General features: G+C 34.2%; 1 protein-coding gene across 1 annotated transcript in view; it reads left to right on the top strand.

Moving 5' to 3' along the window:
- The window catches only part of DACH1 (dachshund family transcription factor 1), a 423,135-nt gene that overhangs the window by 357,712 nt on the left and 41,790 nt on the right, over nt 1-23,633 (top strand). Inside the window, exon 7 of the mRNA XM_047756207.1 lies at nt 18,914-19,065. Within this exon, the coding sequence (XP_047612163.1) occupies nt 18,914-19,065 (152 nt within the window). The remainder of the gene's footprint in view (nt 1-18,913; nt 19,066-23,633) is intronic.

The following is a 23,633-nucleotide window of genomic DNA, read 5'->3' as shown; positions in this document are numbered from 1 at the left end:
AGCATCTCTAGAACTGGAGTGCCTACTAATCACAAGGTTTTAAAAAGGAGTTAAGGAGTTTTCTAAATGGCTGCCACCACTGTACTCATATTTCATCCCTACTTTCATGTGTTCATTGCCCACTCATGATTTTCTAGAATTCTCATTGAAGCCAAGATTAGGACTGGTAATGGGCCTCTCTCATTGTTTCCTGGTACAGTCAGCATTGTTCCTGTAAGAATTTCATGGAATTTAAAAGCAGATAAGGTAGTACAAAAACCCCTAAAGGATGAAATGGCATAAATGTGATTTCACATTCTGTCCCTGCCCTTACTAACTGTGTAACATTAGGAAAATTACTTAATCTCTTTAAGATTTTTTTATGGTGAAAAAAAGATAATAATATGCAAGATTCTTATGTGAGAATCATACGAAATCATGCATTCAAAGACCTAGTATATAGAAAGAAGTAAAAGAATTTACTGCAACATTTTTTTTTAGAACAGCAACATTTTAGAACCAATGGAATACTGCAATGGAAGAATGAATAAATAAAATAGAACATAGTTGTATAATGTAAGTCCATGCAGCACTTCAAATGAATAAGCTTAGATAAGTCTCAAAAACTTGATAAAGTTTGGAAAGAGATATTAACAGTACATGTTAAATGTTACTCATGGTTGCACACAAATAAGAATATATCCAGATCTATACTTCTATATGTTATCTATAATTATATAGACTAAAACAAAACACTCCAAGCTCATCATTTTAGTTGATTCTGAGAAGAAAAGGAATGGAATGGACCTGAGAATAAAAGATGATAGAAAGAGCAGCTGTGGAACTGGGCAATTAAAGTGTTCATTTTTTGGACATGTGAATTTCAAGATGCCTATTAGATATCCCATGGGAAGATGTGAATTCAGAGATGAGGGCAGACCAAGCAAAAGGTCTTAGCTAAAGATATAAATTTTGGAGACATCAGCATATAGATGGTATTTAAAGGCACAGGTCTGAATGAGATCATGAAGGAATGAGTATAGAAAAAAGAAAAGGTCAGAAGGTACCTTGTAAGGTTTTGAGCTTGAAAAGATCAGATAAAAAAGAAAAACAATGAAGATACTGCCATTGAGGTCTTGGGAGAAAAAGAGGGAATGGTGTCCTAGAAATCAAGTGAAGAAAGGGTTTCAAGAATGAAAGAAATAAGTTGTCAAGGGCTGCTGATAAGTACGGGGAGGTCTGAGAAATGACTGTTGGATATGGCACTGTGGACATCATGGTTGATTTGATCAAAGTAGTTTTATTAGAAAGGCAGAAATAAAAAGAAGGACTAGAATAAGCTCAAGATTAAATCATGGAGGGAGGATGAGATTACAAATAGTATCTCTAGAAAAGGGATATGCAAAACTGGGGCAGTAATTGGAGGGAAGAATGGTATCAAGGAAGATTTTCTTGGAATTCCTGTCATGGCTCAGTGGAAACAATCTGACTGGGAACCATGAGGTTGCAGGTTCGATCCCTGGCCTCACTCAGTGGGTTAAGGATCCAGCATTGCTGTGAGCTGTGGTGTAGACCACAGAAGTGGCTCAGATCTAGTTTTGCTGTGGTTGTGGTGTAGGCTGGCAGCTGTAGCTCTGAGTAGACCCACAGTCTGGGAACCTCCATTTGCCTCGGGTGTGGCCCTAAAAAGACCAAAAAAAAAAAAGATTTTCTTTTTTGGATTAGATGGGCTATATTAGGAAATAGCTATATGCAACTGGAAATTCAATAAAGGGGGAGAAAGTCTATTAAGAGAGGATAATTGCAGGAGTAATCTCCTAATTATTTAGTAAACTTGAGACAGAGAAGAGAATGACCTGCTTGATATCATCACTTTTTTTTTTAAATGCTAGAATCCAGATTGAAATTCTTGGAAAAAAGATAAGCCAACTCTTCTCCCCCAATTTAAAATTCCATTTTGACGATAGAGATAAATTCAAATTACAGCCAAGTAATCAAGTAACAATACAATTTTTATAACATTCTATCTTTGAAGACATATGACACATATCTAAAATGATACAAAGAAATACAGCTTACTCTTTTTTCATTATATTTCTAAGAGAAAATAAAAATAGTGATAGTAAACAGCATGGATGCCCAAGATAGATGAAGCCAGATAAAGACAAAGAGATGGGAAGAAAAGTCTAGGCTCTTCTAATGAATGCAAGTCACGTGAATCATGCTTTAAAACATTTGGATTAAATTTACAGCTGAATTTGCTGGCCCACAGACAAGAGAGATGGTCAGTTAGTAAACAAACTAGCACAGTTATGATTTTTTTTAATGAATAAAGGTACATTTCACACAGAGTGTGAGAAGCACCTTGATGTTGACTTTAAGGAAGATTCTAAAATCATTCCTTCAGAAAATTTAGTAGAAAACAAGATAGTAATCGCTAGGATTGCCATGGGCTCACCAGGGAAACAGCCTGTCAATTTAACCTCATTGCTTTGCCTATCTGGGAAATGTGGTAATAGGATGAAGATTTTGGAAAACATATAAGGTATTTAAAAACATTTTAGGAGTTACCGTCGTGGTGCAGCAGAAATGAATCTGACTAGGAACCATGAGGTTGCAGGTTTGATCCCTGGCATCACTCAGTGGGTTAAGGATCCAGCATTGCCGTGGCTATGGTGTAGGTCACAGAAGTGGCTTGGATCTGGTGTTGTTGTGGCTGTGGTGTAGGCCTGCAGCTGTAGCTCCGAGTAGACCCCTAGCCTGGGAACCTCCATATACCGAGGGTGCAGCCCTAAAAAGCAAAAAAAAAAAAAAAAACATTTTAAATTGTTAATGACTAATAGATGATATAGGAAATATATTAACTTTTGAAGGATAAAATAGAAGGTGGAGAGAGCATTTAAAACCTTGATATATATTTTGAGACAATAAATTATCTTTTTGAATTTTTAAATTTTTAAATTATTTAATTAATTAATTTTTAATGTCCCCAGTATGTTATTATTTTTTTCCTACTGTACAGCATGGAGACCCAGTTACACATACATGTATACATTCTTTTTTCTCACATTATCATGATCCATCACAAGTGACTAGACATAGTTCGCAGTGCTACACAGCAGAACCTCATTGCTAATCCATTCCAAAGGCAATAGTCTGCATCTATCAATCCCAAGCTCCCAATCCATCTCACTCCCTCCCCCTCTCCCTTGGAAACCACAAGTCTATTCTCTAAGTCCATGATTTTCTTTTCTCTGGAAAGATTCATTTGTGCCATATATAAGATTCCAGATAAAAGTGATATCATGTGGTATTTGTCTTTGTCTTTCTGACATCACTGAGTATGAGGTTCTCTAGTTCCATCCATGTTGCTGCAAATGGCATTATTTTATTCTTTTTTATGGCTGAGTAGTATTCCATTGTGTATATATACCACATCTTCCTAATCCAGTCATCTGTTGATAGACATTTGGGTTGTTTCCATGTCTTGGCTATTGTGAACAGCACTGCAATGAACATGCCTTTTGTGTGGTTGTTCTATGTGTAGATTTCTAAGGTACCTCCATACTATTCTCCATAGTGGTTGTACCAGCTTACATTCCCACCAACAGTGCAGGAGACTTCCCTTTTCTCCACACCCTCTCCAGCATTTGCTATTTGTGGACTTATTATTGATGGCCATTCTGACTGGTGTGAGGTGGTATCTTGTGGTAGTTTTAACTTGCATTTCGCTTATAATCAACGATGTTGAGCATTTTTTCATGTGCTTGTTGGCCATCTGTATATCTTTCTTGGAGAAATGTCTTAGGTCTTTTGCTCATTTTTCCATTGGGTTGTTGTCTTTTTGCTGTTGAGTTGTATAATTTGTTTGTATATTTTAGAGATTAAGCCCTGGTCAGTTGCATCATTTGAAACTATTTTCTCCCTCCCATTTTGTAAGGTGTCTTTTTGTTTTCTTTTTGGTTTCCTTTGCTGTGCAAAAGGTTGTCAGTTTGATTAGGCCCCATGGGTTCATTTTTGCTTTTATTTCTGTTGCTTTGGGAGACTGACCTGAGAAAACAGTTGTAAGGTTGATGTCAGAGAATTTTTCGCCTATGTTCTCTTCTAGAAGTTTGATGGTGTCTTGTCTTATATTTAAGTCTTTCAGCCATTTTGAGTTTATTTTTGTGCATGGTGTGAGAGTTTGTTTCAGTTTCATGGATTTTCATGCAGCTGTCCAGGTTTCCCAGCAATACTTGCTGAAAAGACTGTCTTTTCCCCATTTTATGTTCTTGCCACCTTTGTCAAAGATTAATTGACCATAGGTGTCTGGGTTTATTTCTGGGTTCTCTATTCTGTTCCATTGGTCTGTATGTCCGTTTTTGTACCAGTACCACACTGTCTTTATTTCTTCTCCCTGTATATTAAAATTTTAGACATGCTTTATTGTTTGTTTCCTGGTTATCCTTTATTGTGAACTTGAATTTGTCCTTCTCCAGGAAGCCAAGATGAACTAAATGTCCTTACTTCCTCTGACATTCTTTTCTTCCTAGCTTTGTTAGACTGTATAATGCAGTATATTGAATTTGTTATTTATCCATCAATACTTCTAGAAAGACAAACTTATAATTTGGCTTATTTGTCAATTGAATCATTCAGCAAAATAAAATACATTTATATTTCAGGGTTACTTTAGTGTGTTAAAAACTCTCTGATGAAATTTGTGATAAAATTTAACATTGTGAAATAAGTTTTGTTAGTGAAGGAAATATCTTCCTTTAGAGTATCATGTTATTTTTGAAGTTATTTTTATCCCAAGTGCTATATTCAAGTCTCTGTGGAGAATTTGTTTGCTATAAACTAAAAGTTAGGAAGACATTTTAGAATACATGATAAGAGAAACAATGAGGACATTATATTTGATGATTCCCAATTAGAAGGAAGATATTCCAATGTAGATTCTCCCCTCTAATTACTATCCTGGGCCAAGGTAAGTGGGGGACATATCACCATCTTAAGAGTTACCTGTGAGTTTTGAAAATGCATATAAATATAATAGTTTAACTTTTTTATATGACAGTCCTTTACATTTTCTCATGTAAATTTTCATGTTTATGAAGAGTGCAGGAGTAAAACTTTTATATCTGGTTTGCTTGTTCAAATATGATGCACTTTCTAGTAAAGTTGAATATTTTACTTGTTAGCAAATTTTCCTTCAGTATGAAGTCTTTTAAAAAATTTTGTTTCAGAGTTCCCACTGTGGCTCAATGGGTTAAGAACCTGACATCACCATGTTCCTGAGGATGTGGGTTCAATCTCTGGCCTGGCTCAGCGGGTTAAAGATCCTGCATTGCCCCAAGTTGTGACATGGGTTGCAGATGTGGTTCAGATCTGGTGTTGCTGTGGCTGTGGTGTAGGTCAGAAACTGCAGCTCCAATTTCACCCTTAGACTGGGAACTTCCATGTGCCACAGGTGTGGCCGTAAAAGGGGGGAAAAAAAAAAAGGAAATTGTGTTTTAGTACCTATGCTACTTACAATTTGGTTAAAGTGTATGGGGACAGTATTAGCAGTATAGAAAGTAGTAGTAAAACTTCCAGTTTCCTCTTGGATTCTTTATTCTTGTGAAATCTCAATAATATAAGAAGAAAGAACAAGTAATGAAGGATAACTTATTATGTCAAATAAACTTATTACTTATTTGCCTAAAGCCTTTGGTGAGACTTTCTAAATTAAAATAATAATCTAAATGTAGATAGTTATTGACTGACTAAATACAGAAGAGTTCTAGGTACCTATATATCTCTATGTACTCAGGTACTTACATAACTATGTGCATATGTGTATATAATCATTTGTACATGTAGATACATACATATAATATACTTTGAATTTGCTTCAAACACATTCGCTCTTATAGGGTTATTTTACCTATAGTAATAGAATTTCTCTAAATCCTTCTTAATGTGCTGTTAAGAAGATTCTTTAACCATATATATGCTGGCAAATTTGAAAATTCCGAGGAAAAAAAATGCACATAAATTGCCTGAAGGGAGATGTTATTTCATTTTGAAGTTATTTTTAAACACTTATTTATTCACTCTAGATACATTTCTTGATAGCCTTATAAGGGAAAGGCACCATACAAGGTAGAGGGCACACAGTACCAGTACAGAGAGGAGTTTTGTTCTTAAGCAGCTTACGTTGTAATTGGAGCAGACAAACCATAAATAAATCCACAAGAAAATATTGAGTAACAATAACTCCCATTTGATTTGAATTGAACGTGTCGTGGGAATGAATGGGCCAGTGATCACATGGGATAAAATAGGTCAGCATTCTCATGATTAGAAAGAATGTGCATTTTCTGCAAGATGATCAGCCAGGCCCAACCTGTCCCCAAACATTGTGGGTCATGACCTCCTGTTCAGAACTCTTGCAGTTTCTCTAACTTGTACACTAGCCACCTTCTTCACACTCACCAGCTCTCATTCACACCACCTTTCCTCAAATCCCTTAACATGTCTTCTCTTGATCTATGCTATATCTTCTAGCTTGAAAGCAAAAATTTCTCATGATTTGAAAAAAAAAAAATCCTCAAAGCGAGTCTGAAGCATCCCTTCAATTAGACATAGAGAATAGCAAGAAGAAGATAACAGGACATTCTTTGATGGGAAACAATTGATTGATGGGTTTTTTAGTTTGAATTTTTAAAGTAATTTTAACCTTTCAAGCAGTTTTTCCAATTAAAAATAGATGATAAAGGAAAACCGATGCAAGATATTTCATTTCTGTATCCTATTTTTTTTTACTTTTTGTGAACCAGCAGATTTTTTTTTTCTTAAATATAACACATTAAAAAGCTAGGAACGGAGTTCCCGTCGTGGCGCAGTGGTTAACGAATCCGACTAGGAACCATGAGGTTGAGGGTTCGATCCCTGCCCTTGCTCAGTGGGTTAACGATCCGGCGTTGCCGTGAGCTGTGGTGTAGGTTGCAGACGCGGCTCGGATCCTGCGTTGCTGTGGCTCTGGCATAGGCTGGCAGCTACAACTCCGATTCGACCCCTAGCCTGGGAACCTCCATATGCCCCGGAAGCGGCCCAAGAAATGGCAAAAAAAAAAAAGACCAAAAAAAAAAAGCTAGAAACAACAATTTTACAAGTCTGACAATGTCATCTTTTTTCTTTGCTACAAGGAACGAGTGGTTATAAATTGGAACTCATTTTTTTTTAAACTTAGCTATAGTAAAGGTCCAGGAGTTTGCATTATGTTTTTATGCTCTGAGAGTTGCAAAATAGCAGCTGTGCTGCTCAAGAATCCCCTTCTCGCCAAAGGAAGAATGCTGACAATGACATAAACATACACTCTTAACTTTTTATATTTCCCTAAATCCTAAAAATTAGTGCTCTCCTTTGCATTTTTATATGACTATGTTTGAAAGCAGTTCGTTTTAAAGGAAGAACTCATAAAAATCTCACTAGGTAAAAGGGATATAAAGGTCACTTTGTTTAACCTCCTATCAATTTCCAGGGAATAGTTTCTGTAATATTCCTGACAGGATGCTTATCAACTTTGCATGGATACTTTCTGTCCTGGCAAATCTATTCTTCCCCAAAGCAGCCAACAGCTCTTTTATGTGCATGAATCAAGTCTCACTGTATTGGCTCATACTGGCCCCCTTTCTGCACAGGGGTGCCTCAAATATATTTGACTGATTTTTCAAAACTGGAATTTTTCCTTTTTTTAGGGCCACACCCACAGCCTATAGAAGTTCGCAGGCTAGGGGCAATCAGAACTGCATCTGCCAGCCTACATCACAGCCACAGCAATATGGGATCTGAGCCATGTCTGTGACCTACACCATAGCTCAAACCAACGTCGGATCCTTAAACCACTGAGCGAGGCCAGGGATTGAACCCACATTCCTCATGGATACTAGTTGAGTTCCTTATCACCGAGCCACAATGGAACTCCCCCAAAATGGAATTTTTAAAATGAGTATTTTAAAAATCATAAATAACTTTCATATGTTAGGCTCACACTTCTCAAAAGTCAACCCAGCATGAAAGCATTTCATATTATATACCTTTTCATTCATTCAGACTCAACTAATTTAAAATGTAAACTGACCTCAGCTGAAATGTATCTTTATTAATATAAGAACAAAGAACTTAACACATAAACTAGTTTTGGAGCTATAGTACATCAGATATTCAACCAATTGATACTAAAAACATAATGTGCCAGGTGTTGAGGTTACACAAGATGACCAGAGTTCCTCCTCTCTCAATTTTTTCATGTTAAGGAAACATACCTGTGAAGAAATTTGGTTATAATTTTCAGTGCATTTGAACATTTGAAATCTTGGAAAGATAGTAATTGGTCGTTATGAATGGGAGGGAAAAAATGAATTGGTTCAAGTCAGTGAAACTGAAGGTGTAGAGCTATTAGGTATCACCTCAGGAGACTGTGGTGTTACTGGTCTCAAGGGAGTGTGGCAAGAGAGTTGAGAGTCTACATCTGTGGCTTGGAAGGAGACCTAGTGCTTAATAAATTATCAGACATCCATAAATTAATGTATCTAGATCAGCAAGATGATGCCCAGCTTAGGGCAGTGCCCCAGGAGTCTCGTGCATGAACAGAGTGGTAACCAGGAACCATGGGAGCTCCTGGTATGAGGATGAACACACTGATGGAGTCAGGGGAGGGGTGGGTCTGATAGAGAAGGGATGATTCAGAAATCCAGATAAAGTTCATGTGGTGGGAAGCCAGGCAAGTTCATGGCGAGGGTCACATGAGGACAGTATTCAGGTGAAACTAAATTGAACAAGTGCAAAAGACAGTTTGTTACCATAGCTAAGGATTGATTGTAACTGACAAATAGGTAAGGCAATGAAATAAATCTTTTGAGCAATACAGTTTTCGTTGGAAGAATTTTTAAGTGGGCTTTTTTTTTTTTTAACCTCATGAAATCATGTGTTTATTTAAAAGTGATTCTTTCAGGGTTAACTATTTTTTATAAGCAAAGTATAGACCTTGTTAGTATGGTGGCATTTGGACAAGGTTTAGAATGGAGAAATTTACAGGGAGATACTTTTGTGGGCTCCTTAAAGTTAGGGTTGATATTAAATATCTGTTATACGCATGGTTGGAGTTCTCTGGTCCCATGCGGGGAGAATCTGGAATTTCAGGTCTAAGATATCTTTGCCTCAAAAGTGAATAATTGTAAATATGACAATGGAAGTAGTCAAGTTGGGGGAATCTTGGCTGCTTAAGATGACCATTGGCTGGATTTCCAGGCAGTAAGTCAAACCTTTATTAAAAATGAGTGAAAGAGAAAATCTCTTAAGTGTTCTTCCTACTCAGAGATGAAATAACTGAAGAATTATTTTCTTTTCTCAGAGTTTCGGTTACTTGTACATATTAGAACACACATATTAAATGCACTTTAAAAATTCTGATAAATAACATCTTTTACTCCCTGGATGTTTAAAGAACGTAAAGTCTAGATCAAGACTACATGGTTTCAGACCCAGCTCCTCTCCTTACTAGCCTAATTATCTTAGCAAGTTGATTAACTCATTTTTACCTCTATCTACTCGATTGTAAAATGAAGATAACAACAGCACCAATCTAACCATTATTGTGAGGATTAAATGAGTCAATGCGCGTAAAGTGCTTAGAACATCGCACACACGGAAGGCACTCAATATATGCTAGTTATTTTGACGATGATAATGATGAATGAGTTAATGGAATCTTTCCTAAGTAGCAGGACTTTTATGTTAAAAACTTTTTATTATAGGAAACTTCAAATGTGCATAAAATTAGAATAGGATAATGAAACCCCTATATACCTACCCATCATTCAGCTTTAACAGCGATCATCTCAAGCCTAGTCTTGCTTCATAAATTCTCCCATCCAACTCCTCTTCTCCTCCAGAGCATTCTGAAGCCAATTCTAAACGTGTTTTATTTAATTCGTTGACGTGTCTTTATTTCCAGTGTGTCTCTGTTAAACATAAGGACTCTTTTCCATAAATAATAATCCCATTCTCATTATCACTCCTCAGATTCCTTAATATTTATTAACTATCCTGCCAGGTTTCATATTTCACAAATTTGTCAGAAGTCTCCATATGTTTGTGGACATTCATATCCTGGGGGTCAAAATGTTCTCCCCCCCCCCATATTTCCTCTAAATGGACACTCTAACCTTTTATGGGAAAAAATTAAAATTTATACTCTTGGGTTTGAAGAAATTGGGGTGAATCCCTTTGGAGCTTGTTTTATCTGAAAAATGGATGTATACCAGATTATTTTCAAAGATAGCTCACAATTTTTGTAACATCATGCTAATTTTAGTCTAAAGCTCCTGTACAAATCAGAGTTTCAATTGCTTAATATTTTAGGGAATAGTTCTTGAGTTGTGTTTTATTCACTTAGCAGTAAGATTCGTTTTGGGCTTGGAGACTCATCAATGAAAGAGAATTGGTCAGAGTTGACAAGAGAGAACAGGGTATCAAGCCATGGCACACTAAGAGGGTACCTAGTGTTTCTCCTCATTTTCTCTTTACTTCTCAAGGAATATTAATTTTGAAAAGGCCTTGAATTTATGTGACAACCTCTCTCCCCCACCCCCTGAAAATTCTCAAAGCACATTTCAGAAACTCATTTTTGGCAGATGAAAATTTAAGTAAATTGGCCAAGGTCACAGCACAATAAGGGCAGAGTTATCAAGGCAATGCAGTTTCCTGCTTTTTCCACCATCCATGAAATTAGAGTAACTCCACCCCTTAAAATGAAAGGGTCTACTTTTTTTTTTCTTCTGAAATTATAAACCATGCTTTGGAAATGTTTTTTACCATTAGCTGAGAGTCTCAAAAGTGGTCCTTTAGGGCTCCAAAATGTTTGTGTGTGCAGTATTTCAACTACTATAGCTGCATATATTAAAACCTATACAATTTGCTTTAAGAAGAAAGTGCCTTTTTTGTTCGAGCTGAACCATCAGATTTTCTTTTCATACAGTATGACATGATGAAGAAGCTATCTGTAGGAACAAAACTAGTTCCCTTTCTATGGGCAAGCACAGACTGTAAAGTAGATTATTAAAGTACACACAAATAGAAAATTAGATCAGGAGTGATGTTTTACTGTGAGGTCTTCTTTGGGCCTTATAAAATGAGAAAGACCTAACCTTGTTCTATTTCTGAGTCCTGAAAAAATCCTCATAGCAGGCATATCACCTTTAATTAGGTTTCTGCTTTTGGGAAGCATTTTACCAGCCCCCTTTCATTTATTTTTAATGATGTTATCACTAACAGGCAAACAGTCCCTTAATAAAACAAAAACAGTTTCTATATAAAGCCTGGTGTACATGTCCTGAGTCAGTCATCTAAAAACAAATGTTATGATTGTTTCCGTTGTGCTCTTAGAAGCCTTAATGGCCCTACTGTGCAGATATGCAAAAAACATCAACCTAGGAAATATAACTATGTCCGTTATGCAGCTTTCAATAAATGCTTTCCCATATTCACTTGCAGTATCAGCAGTGAGGTTAAACCTACAGGGTCATGGAAGAGACAGAAGGGTCAATGAAATGGCCTTTTCAGCATAACCCACACCAGCTCTTTCATAAACACTCACAACTTATGCCTTTTAACAAACAAAAGGTAGTGGAAGCCACCCGATATTTAAAAGTTGAATCAGTGTGTGTGTGTGTGTGTGTGTGTGTGTGTGTGTGTGTGTGTGTGTAAATGCTTGCTACCATTTTATTTTGCCACAAAATTCCAAGTTGTGGGAAGAAAAGGAAATCCATGCACGGACACTGAGTACTTTAGTTCCATCTTCTCATTTGCCAAAGATAGTGGTAAATTTGCTATCAAGGCCAACTTTGGAAATATTGATATATAGCTTGCTTTAGAATTTCTACCATGCATAGATTTTTGAAATGCATAATAGGAGAGAAATTAAAGGCTCCCTTTTGAGACTAATAGTAGAAAATAAGATTTCCCTTTAAAAATACAAAGTTTCTTTAAAAATAAAAAAATAAAATTAAATAAATAAAAATACAAAGCTTCTTTAGAGCATTTAGGATCCTTGTTTTCCTTGAACTATTATCCCTGCGTGGTTTCCTCATACAACCCTTTCACTTCCCCCTGTTTACGTATTTCTCAAAATAGTGTCCACATCTAATGCCCCTTGCCTTGAAAATTTTACCTGTCTTCACTCTGCTCTCAGGTTGCCTCATTTAAGTATAATCTCTCTCTCTCTTTCTTTTTTTTTCTCTAAATAACCACGGGTGCCATTTGAATCAATCTTTTGGCACATAACCTTATGGAAATTACAATTGCATGTATTTTTTTAATCTTCCTAGAGCTTCCTCCTAACGCAAGATAATGTCTATGAAATTGCCTTTGTAATCAATAGAGTGGTTTCCCAATAGAAAGTATTTTTTGTTTTACTATCATGGATGCGGTTTAACCTCAGGGTAAATAGAGGCTCATCCTTCTCATTTCTGCATTTCTATGCTTCTCCACCTTTGCCTCATCTCATCTCATTCACATAGTCTTTAAACAGATATTAATAAGCTCTTACTGTTAGGGATCTGAAATATATGTTCTAATTCTTCCCTGAAGGAATGGTCCTTAACTTTTAGCAGCTTCTCAAAGGTAAACAACCCAGAAGTTAAGAACCACTGATAAACTACGGATGCTAAATGCATGTGATCAGTACTTTAGGCATTAAATTAGGTAGAACTGTGAATCTGGTGTATTTTTAAACATACCTCCATCATCCTTCCAAACATTCAGAAAATCATTGTATGGTCTCCTTCATTTATTAAATCTTTTCCTTTAGTCACCCAGACCTGAAATCCAGAATTCTAATACTGCTTTATGTATACCCAAGGAAACTCTTAAATGTTTTTATGCTTCTCAGGGTATTTCCCCAGTATCTGTACTCTTATTTCCGTGTAAGTCAACCTACTCATGTTCTTTAGGACCTGCTGCCTGAAGAGAAATTGATACACTAGTTCATACTCTTTGGCCCTTTCTCAAGTTGACTCTATCATAGTTAATTTTAACAGTTCACTGAACTAACTCAGGGTTAGTTTGTATAAGGCAATTGTAATAATATATAGTAATAATTTTTATCAACATAATATTTCATCATCACAAGCCTCATTAGAGAGAAATAATATAGAAAGCACAGGCTCATGACTCATGGTTTAAGATCAGGATTCCCTCCATGGGGAATTGAAGCCAAGTTTCCAAAGGAATATTTGTAATAAATTTAGTTATATCTTAATTATTAATACTTTGTATTTATTACCATTTTATATTTCATAAAGCATTTTCATATACATAATCAAACTGGATTTAAACTTTTACCCTTTGAGTTTGTAGTTATCTTTTTAATAAATAGATCAAATTAGTCTCCTAGACCATAAGAGATGGATTCTTTACTATTTGCTAATATTTGGTAGAGCCAGGAATTAAACTCATACCCTCTGAATCTATCCAGGGTTCCTTTTCATTTTATCGTAAGTGTATCATGTTATGGGGACAATTGTATTTTTTTTAAATTGGAGTAATTTTAAATCCAGAATTTGAAATGGGGCTTAAAAATAGGAAAAAAAAAAAAAACCTTATTTCATGATATCCCTGGATATTTTATAAGAATTGATATAGATTTGTGACCATTTTTCACTTAGAGTTATATTCTGGTATCAGAATTATTAGTTTCTATTGTCAAATTAAGTTGGGTACCTAGAGTAGGAATGACCCATGATTGAGGTTATGAGTGAACTCAGTTTAAATGACTATTTTATATCTGGATGTCAGTTTCAAAAAAAAAAAAAATTTTTAATACCAGTCCTTATTTTTTTAGATTATTCATGCCTCTATTCCAATTGAATAATGTGGCTAATGAGTTTACAAAAACACCAATAAAGTTTACTTTGTCTACAGTCCTAATGGGAATTTATCAAAATGACCAAGAAAAAATAATGTCTATATAACTAATCATTTACTTCTCTATAGAAAGTACCATATTCTCCAGAATTTTTTCAACATTTTTTCACTTTACCAGTATAGAAATATAGCATTTTCATGCAAACTTTCAGATTTGTAGACATTAAATATGGAGATTTTTCCATTTTAATAATGCTGCTCTTTCAAAACACTCTGAATAAATATGAATTTCTTGAAATGTATGGTTTTCTAAAAGTGAGTGAATTTTTTTTTGTTTTGGAATTTATAAAGTCACACATAACAAACTTGAAAGAAAATATGTAATTCAAATCCAAAGGGATTAGTTATGAAAATACCAACTGAGTTAGATTTTATTAACAGGAAAGAAAACATTTTAAAAGTAGAGGCCCATTATTTTTTTAAGCAAATTGTTCCTTAGGATATCCTGCTAAATTGCTATGTGTGATAAGACTAGAGAGAAAGAAGCCTGTCTTACAGAGGCATCACTCTTAGTGATAGTCATTTATTGATAAGTGACTTAAAATATGAGTAGAATCATAAGATGAAAGGATGAGAAGAATGAAATATCACTTTTTCATACCTTCCTGTATTTGGAGTTTTAAAAATATTTTCTTCCCTTTTTTATGTTCTCTTTATATAGTCCATTATATTCTAGTTTATGTTAATTGATTATGTGTTGTTATGATTGTCATATTTTTACTGTAATTATTAAAATGTTAATCAGTAGTTTTTCTAGTTAAAAGATGAAATCATTTGTTAGTTTCTAATATATACAGTTCTATTTTCCTTTAGAAGATTTTTGAAGAAGTTGTTGCATTTTTGAAGTAGCAATACTAATTGGACACTAAATTATTTTCATCATATATCCCAAAAAGTAGTATGTACTGTTTTAGTCATCTAGAGCTGTAGAAAAAACAGTACCAAAACTTAGTGGCTTAAATGATAAAAAATCTAAAATCTTACAGTTTCTGTGGATTAAGAATCTGGGTACCACTTAGCTGGTTTAAGATCTCATGACTTTGCAGCCATGCTGTCAGCTGGGGCTGCAGCCTCATCTAAAGGATTGACTGGGCAAGAGGTATCGACTTTCAAGCCAATTCATGTGGTTTTTGGTAGCCCTCAGCCTCTTGTCCTGCACATGGCTGTCCCATGGCATCACATATTTCCCCAGAGCAAGAAATGTAAGGAAAGGGAGAGAGAGAAGTGGAATGTATAAACTTTTTATAACTGAACCTTGGAAGGGACATCCCGTCACATTTGTTTCATTATGCTTGTTAGGTCTAACTCAGACCAAGGGGAAGATTCTATACAGTATATGAATAACAGGAGGAAGGAATAATCAGAGGCCATCCTCTAGGCTACTACATATCTATCACATGCCCATAAAAATATTTTCCAAGTTCTTGCCAAATAAATTAACATATTTATTATTAATCAAGTCTTTACAGACATGTCAAATAATGAAGTTAGAATATAGACTCTTGGTTGAACCTAATATTCCATGTGCATATTCTTTCTGATCTTATACTGTAGTTATGAAAATGAATGTCCTTGTATTTATAAAATACAGTGATGCAGTGATGTCTTAAAGATTAAAGAGGGTTGATGGCCCAGACATACGTCCACATACACAGAGTAAGAGAGGGAGAGAAACAGTGAAAGAACTAAAGACCAAATGCGGCAAAATGTAAACAACTGTTGACTCTGAGGGCAAGGTTAGTTTCCCAGAGCTTGTTTGATGAATTACTACAATCTTGCAGTCTTAAGACAATATAAATTTATTTTCTCATAGAAACTTAATCACACCTGTAAAAACCCTCTTTCCAAATAAACTAGAATTACTAGGGACCATGGGTTGGGCTTGGACATATATTTTGAGAGGGTACCGTTCAAACCACTAGAGGAGTATACAGGGTTTCTTTGTTCAACTCTTACAACTTTTCCATAAGCTTAAAATTATTTAAAATCATATTAAAGAAAAAATGAAGATTACATTGTTAAATGCCTTAATAATTCAAAGAGCAGAGCATCTAACAAGCTAACTTACTTTTAAAGATAAAACTCTAAAAAGGTACAGATATCTCAAATTGGAAAAGGTGTTTTGTGAATTTATGCTTCATCATCATTGTTTGAAGTCAGTGGAGATGATGTGATGTCAGAACTCTCTTCCATGTTGTCCGTCCTCTCAAACTTTTGCTTTAATCTTCATAAGACATTTAGGATATTAAAGGTCACTTTTATTTCAAAAGGAATAACAATGTTCCGAATTTCACTGTCTTTGTAGGAAGACTGAGGCTTTCTATGATGTTAATTGCCACAAGATGACAACCTTTTCTCAGATAGTAGGTTATTAAAGCCCAAAGGAATATTTTGTTTTGTTTTGTTTTGTTTGATCTTTGATTAGTTTTTCTTTGTTTAAGAAAATACATATTGTTCTTAAGAAATACTCTTTTTCCACTTCTTTAGCAGTCATTGTGCCCTAAATTTGATTGCGTTAAAGTGGCTTTATGTAGTCTCTCCACTGTATAAAATGACAAATAAATGAATCTAATTGAGTAATTCTTTACTAAATTATAGTCTATTCATGCTTACTTGAGCTGTGAGGACCAAAATAAGCAGTCCATTGAAGCAGCTACAGAAAAGAAAAAAAAAAAAAAAAGAAGGAAAAGAAAAAAAAAAAAACTCACACACAAACAACAAGCAGCAACTTTAATTCTATACTGGAGGGAAAATGAAGTAGCTAATGGAATAATGGGAATAACCGTGAAAGACAACGTGCTTTACTACCATAAGAATTAGCTACTTAACAACTGGGATTAGTCACTAGGGTCTAGAAGAGCCTCTTAAAAGTTTGCGTATAGCATTTTTCAACATTATTTCTCCAGTGTATAGCATATTGGTTAAGTTATGTAAATATTGGTAATATTAAGTAAATATTAGGTAAATTCGTACCTAAATGTATGTATCATGAGTGAGTTAATACATTTATTCACAATAACCAAATGAACTCAAGCATAAAAGTATTGATGTTAATCCAAATAGTCATGGGAATGATGAAACTTAGAATCAGATGTGTGTGTGTGTGTGTGTGTGTGTGTGTACATTGGATGCTTTTTGCTTGGACCGCCTTTAAGAATTGTGAAGTCACATACTTTAAAGCTGAAAGCAAACTCAGGTGGTCATCCTGTTCCATGCTTTTCTTCAAGAGACAAGCAATTATTATCCCCATGATCTATTAAGCCACATTTTCTTTAGCATGTGACAGTTAAGGTGAGGCTGATCAAAAAATATTGCTCTTTATCCTTAAACAATTTCACATGCACATAGATGTTTAACAAGCACCTTTTCAGAGCTATTATGGGAAAACACTAACAGCCTTGGTCTGGAGGGGTAATTTATGACAGCTCTTGTAAATGGTGTCCGAGATCACCTTGATCACATTAGCCATGCAGCAGTCTCATCCTCTGCACTGCAGTCTTTCTTTAACCCTGCTGACAAGTATGATTTTTTTTTTTTAAAATGAAAGAACACAAGGAGTTCTACTCAATCTGCTTACTCTGTTTCTTCTTCTGGTACCTGCTGCCTCCGACCATCTATCAGTAAGTTAACAGAAGAGGGAGTGGAAAGAGAAACTGCAGAGGAATGAGAATGCCTGTGAGAGGAGTGTAGTTAATAGAGAGCCTTGTGTCCATTCCTTACTCCCCAACCTTTCTTCCCTTTTGGTTCATTAACTGGAAATGTGGAAAGGTGAGGGAGATGAATTGAACGTGTCCTGACATTAGTTAGAGACAGCGAAGTGTGGCGACTTCCAGAATATTTCTGTCCCAGAGAGAGGTAATTGGAAAAGGTGTTTTGTGGTTGGGTCTTATAATGAAAAATAAAGAAATGATTCAGCAACAGTAGAATCAAATTATAAGCATAAAGGCAAGTGTGCTGAAGTTTCTAGCCACTTGCAAAATTGAGAGATATTATCAGGACTGTGCAAATATGTTGCTCTGATTAATTTTCCTGGGGTGAAATATGAAAATATTTATAAAATTGAGATTCTTGCTGTGAATAAAATTTTCTCTGTGATATCATAAACTAAAATAAGGCATGACAGGTATCTACCTATGTAAGAATGTTTAAATAATAAAGAAGTGGATAAGAAGCTTTCACAATGAGTGTAAAAAAAATCTGTATCTGAGTATTACTCAGTTGCTTACAATGTTGGGGAATGCTCAATAAACAAAGTAAAGATTAATTTATCTTAGAGAGTTTTAGATTTGATTTTCTAAATATTTTGGAAGTTGTATTTTATTACCCTTTATACCCCTTTTTCAAGTATAAAAAACTCAGTTTTCAATAAGCTGAGAGGTATTCAAGGTCAAAAGAATTAGATCTTAATTTTCATGATTTTAAACAATTCAATTATAAATTTAAAAGAGTATATTTGATTCTAGTTTTTCTTTTTAGTTTCAGAATTAAAGGCTTTAATGGTATATTTGTAGGTTTCTTAAGAATATACTTGAACAAATCATTGATATGTAGGAAGGGTTAAGTGAGAAAGAAACACTAATATACTAAACATTTCTCTTCTGTGAAGCTCTAGGAATATTCTATTGTCAATCCAAACAGAACTAACTAAAATGAGATAATTGGGAAGGTGCCCATAAAGTCCGCCTGAATATATTATCACAACTATATATGAGATAATATTTGTTTTAAAAAGATTCTATGGCACTGTAAACTCAGTCTCATTAGAGACTGCATTTAAAAGGCTTATAAAGTTACTCATTAATGTTATCTTGTTGTATCTCCACAGCTTTTTCATTAAAGAAAATTCAGCAGAAAGCATTTTCTCCTGATAGCAGGAACCAATTTGCAATAAATGTTCTGGAAACCACTAGGGAAGCCATTACTGAGGTCTAATAAAAACAGACAAGCGTAACTTGTTCTATATTTTTGTTTCAATCACATACAGATGAGACCCCGCTTTCCACACCAACTGCAAGAGACAGCCTTGACAAACTTTCTCTAACTGGGCATGGACAACCACTACCTCCTGGATTCCCATCTCCTTTTCTCTTTCCTGATGGATTGTCTTCCATAGAGACCCTTCTGACTAACATACAGGTAGGACTTTTTCACAACGGGAAGAAAGGCACATGGACATCTCAGTGGTTGCTTTTTTCCCTAATTCCTACTCTTGCAGCTTAATCCTTTCTTGAGATGGATGGAACCATGGTATTGAACTTTTTCTAGGTCTTTGAGATTTTAAACTTACTACACTGAACAAATTGATTTAGAAACACTCAAAACTGTATATTATACATTAATAAAAACTTATATGAAAGTGACCTAGGCATTTAAGAAATTATTGTGCCTTAAGGTTCTCCTGATTGCCGATTATTGGGAAGACATGAACTGTTTAAGTTTGTCAGATGTACTAAATGACAGTATCCCAGTTCTAATAAATATTTGGTTATTTTTAAAATGCGGGCCTTGCAGTGAGGAAATGGTATGTTTAGTCATTTACATATGTCTAATATAAAAGAATCCTAAGAATCCTTTCTTTCATAAATAAGTCTATTTCAGTTAATAGGGTTTCTCCAAAGAATAGACTTCAAAAAGCCATACAAAATTTTCCACAGATTTCCTATGTAGTCTTCAGGATGTATATTTTATGCACAGTACATTATGAATCAAAAATACTTACAGTTAACAATAACATAGAACATGGAGCCAAAATAATAAGAGTGTTTGGGATAAAAGAAGGCATAATTTTCTTGCCCACACATGAAGTGGTCATGTGGACTCCAGATGGAGATTTTTGCTGTCTACTTTTCCACACTGGGAGTAACTAGTAGCAAGAATATGCTTGCAGATTCTGTGCTGGTCATTTTTTTAATCTTTACTCTAGCACTCCATCCTTAGTGATATTTTTCTGTATACATTTCCTACTATATTAAAACTTTCTCCCAGCAGACATATAATTAATTTTATTTATCTCTCCAAGGACATAACAGAAGGCCTTCAATGTAACAGATCTTCTTCTCTATTAATAGGCATTTTTAATACTAATGTAATTAGACTTACTAGAACTGTATTCAACATTAAGGTTTTGTAGCTCAGTGATTGAAATAAATTATCAATCTAGCCCAAACTTATTCAAGGCCAAATAATTAATTTTATTTTAAAATAAGCATAAAACTTCTTCCCCTAAATTTGGTCCATTGTATTGTTTTATGAGGTAGAGTTTTAAATGAATTTCTCTTTTGTTAAAGTAAATGCTTTCAGAAACTTGCCCTTAATATTTCTGAATTCACACTCTGAGAAGCAAGAGAACAGGAAGCCAAGAAAAAGCTAAGTGTTGCCTTAAATTTCTCCATCTACTTTTCTGCATCTTCACTAACTACAACCTCTTTAACCAGGAAAGGGGTAATGTAATTTCAATATCAGCAGAGAAAATGTTTCTGTGTAAACATTCATCAGTGTAAACCAGCTTGCTCATCTGAAGTGTGGGTTTACATAGGGACTTTTGCATTATGTGTGAACACTGAATCTCTAAGTCAAATTCTATCAGTTTTTGAATGTCTATCCACTGAAACCTAGGGCAGCAATACCCAGAAATGTTACCTACATCACCTCAAATTATAATTTTTCTTTTAAAGAGAAAGAAAGAGAAAAAAGAAAATTCCAGTTTTAAATTTTTTTTTAAATTTTCCAGTTTAAAATTTTTTTTTTTTCCTTTTTACGTCCACACCTGCAGCATATGGAAGTTGCTAGAGTAGGGATCATATTGGAGCTACAGCTTCTGGCCTATGCCACTGCCGCAGCAACACAGATTCTGAGCTGCATCTGCAGCCTACACCACAGCTGCTCACGGCAACGCCAGATACTCCATCCACTGAGAGACGCCACATCCTCATGGATACTAGTCAAATTCGTTTCTGCTGCGCCACAGCGGGAACTCCCCCAAAATAATTTATTTTATTGAAAATATTCCTAGATTTAATATACTCTCTAATCTTCCAACCAGCTTTGAGTATATATTTTAAGAAGAATTGATAACAAGGAACAGTCAAAGCAAACTAAATTATTTCTAGTCCCATATGATAGGAATCTGGGTCTGATAAAGTTAGAATACCTACAATAAGAATACTTAATTAAAAATAAATTATGTCACTTAAGTCTCAGATATATATAAAGTATGTATATAGATGTATATATTACATATTTATATGTGTGGATTTAATGCATATATACATGTGTATGTACATACACATATGTGGACATAAGGTAAAATAAAGATTAAAAACCTTACTGCGTTCCATCTAGAGTAATAGAAATACACAAATACACAATACATATATGCCTGTATACATATACACACACTAATATACACTGGATTTATGTTCATTAATGGTTTCACATGATTTTGCAAAATGTCACAAATCCTGGCTCTTTTATTATTGCCACATATAAAGTATAGTAATATCCTAGGAATGGTATAGAATGTTTAAAAAGTCATGACCCTGGCTTATTGGGCATACAGTATAAATGTGTTTGCTGTCCAAATTCTAATTTGGGTAATTACATTCTGTCTACCTTAATTTCCTCTGCAATTTCAATTATGTGTAATGGGGTTCTCAGCTTTCTATTTCAAATGATAATATACTTTTTGGTGTGGAAAATTTAAAGCTCCATATTTCCTTTGGAGATATTTTATCACAATGACAATGAAAAAGAATTAAGTTGAAAATATTTACATTTTTTAATCACAAAATTTCATTTTGAAATTAGAGATGTAATATATATATTTGCTATTTTAATTAAACCCAAGACATTGTATTATGTTTAAATTTAATGCACATAAACATTATTTTTCTTAGAATTAATGACCAAAAAACCCTTCATGTTAATGTTTGAGTAACTGTTCTAACATTCAATAATTTAATTTCATGATACTCCATAATTTGATAATTTTCAATTTTAAAATTTACAATGATTACTGAAGATTACTAGAGATGTCCCTTCCATGACACATTATCAAAATTGAATTTTCATAATTGTTATTTCTTTGTGCTTTAAAGAGGACCTGTAGAAAAATACTGTATACTAGTATTTTTAAATGTGAAATGTTATATGTAGTATAGAAAAATATGTATTTTAAAAATAGTATAGAAAATACATTTCATATAGAAAAAATATACACATATTATATATCTTTAGGCACCACATTTTTGTTGCCTCCTAGAACTATATTGTTCTTTCTTAAAATTTGAGTGTTTTAGAAATTAAAGGTAATAGTAGATAAAGATATCTACAGTGGAAGACAGTAATTTCACTTTAGTGAGAGATACAGATTCATTTTAGTTTTTGCTTTCGAGGATTTTTTTAAAAATGTATTTTATATGGAATTTTATTTGCAATGTACACTGTCTTTTATGCGGCTGGAGAATTCCGTGTGAGATTTTAGGTGAAGTAGCTAGAATTTTAGTGTCAATTTACTGGATGTTATACCTTTGATCATTGGCTACCATTTGAATACATTTAAAAAGAGAATTTTACCCGCTATTCTCAATTTGAGCTTTCTTGTTATAAATCATCACTGGGGTTGATTTGGGAACAAATAATTTGCATTGCTTATCTTATTCCAAGATTATTTGGACTGACTTCCATATATTAAAATAAGAATAGATAAATAAGTAACAAGTCAAAAGGTAAAATAAGGGAGCGAGTACTAAGTTTAGTTAGGGGTTAATTTAGCAATAAAGATAAATACCGTGAGGGGGGATGTGATAGGAGTTTGGTTCACTGTGGTTTGTCAATATGGTGATATTAAACAAAGAACATCTAAAAGGTAGGTTAAAGCGACAATGAATGGCAGTCCTAGATTGGCTATGTCCTAATAAATAAACTTAAACCAATTGTGACATTTATGAATTATTCTTTACTTCTATATTTAAGGTAAGACAATGAGAGTTAATTCGATCAAATATGTCAATTTTATATATTCCAATCTTTACATCTCAACGTCATGGGTAGTAATGATGTATTTTATACATTTTCAAAAAAATCGCTTTTATTTGCATTATTAATACTATTTTTAATTAGAACAGAGACCAAAGAATTAGAAGAAAACTTCAAAAAGATAAACAGCAAAATAGGATATTGGCTTCAAAATATGGCTAGACTAAGATGAGATATATTGGTCTTACATTATATCTTTTTATCTTTAATTGTAACAATATATTAATGTCTTCTCCCCTTATTCCCATTGCCGATTTGTGAAGAGATCATTTAAAAAATAATGGTAAAATATAGCCAATAATTTAAACCCAATTTACTATAATAAAGAGAATAGCATTAATCTCTTAAAATGTGGACTGTATATTATATTTACTAATTTATATTATGTACAACAGCAATACTAATAAAATTAATTATAAAAATTAATATTTATGGAACAATCTTAATGTATTATTATACTGGAAAAATACACCTGTGTATCCTGTCTTCTTTTACTACAACTTCTAACATTTTTGACCATCAAATGTCAGGGTTTTTTTTGTCTTTTTAAGGCCGTACCCGCGGCATATGGAGGTTCCCAGGCTAGGGGTCTAATCAGAGCTCTAGCCTCCGGCCTACACCACAGCCACAGCAATGCTGGATCCGAGCTGCGTCTGTGATCCACACCA

Source organism: Phacochoerus africanus, chromosome 13 (assembly GCF_016906955.1).
Source record: "Phacochoerus africanus isolate WHEZ1 chromosome 13, ROS_Pafr_v1, whole genome shotgun sequence".
Lineage (NCBI taxonomy): Eukaryota > Metazoa > Chordata > Mammalia > Artiodactyla > Suidae > Phacochoerus > Phacochoerus africanus.
Note: the sequence above shows the minus strand (reverse complement) of the source record. Positions and strands in the feature narration are given on the sequence as shown.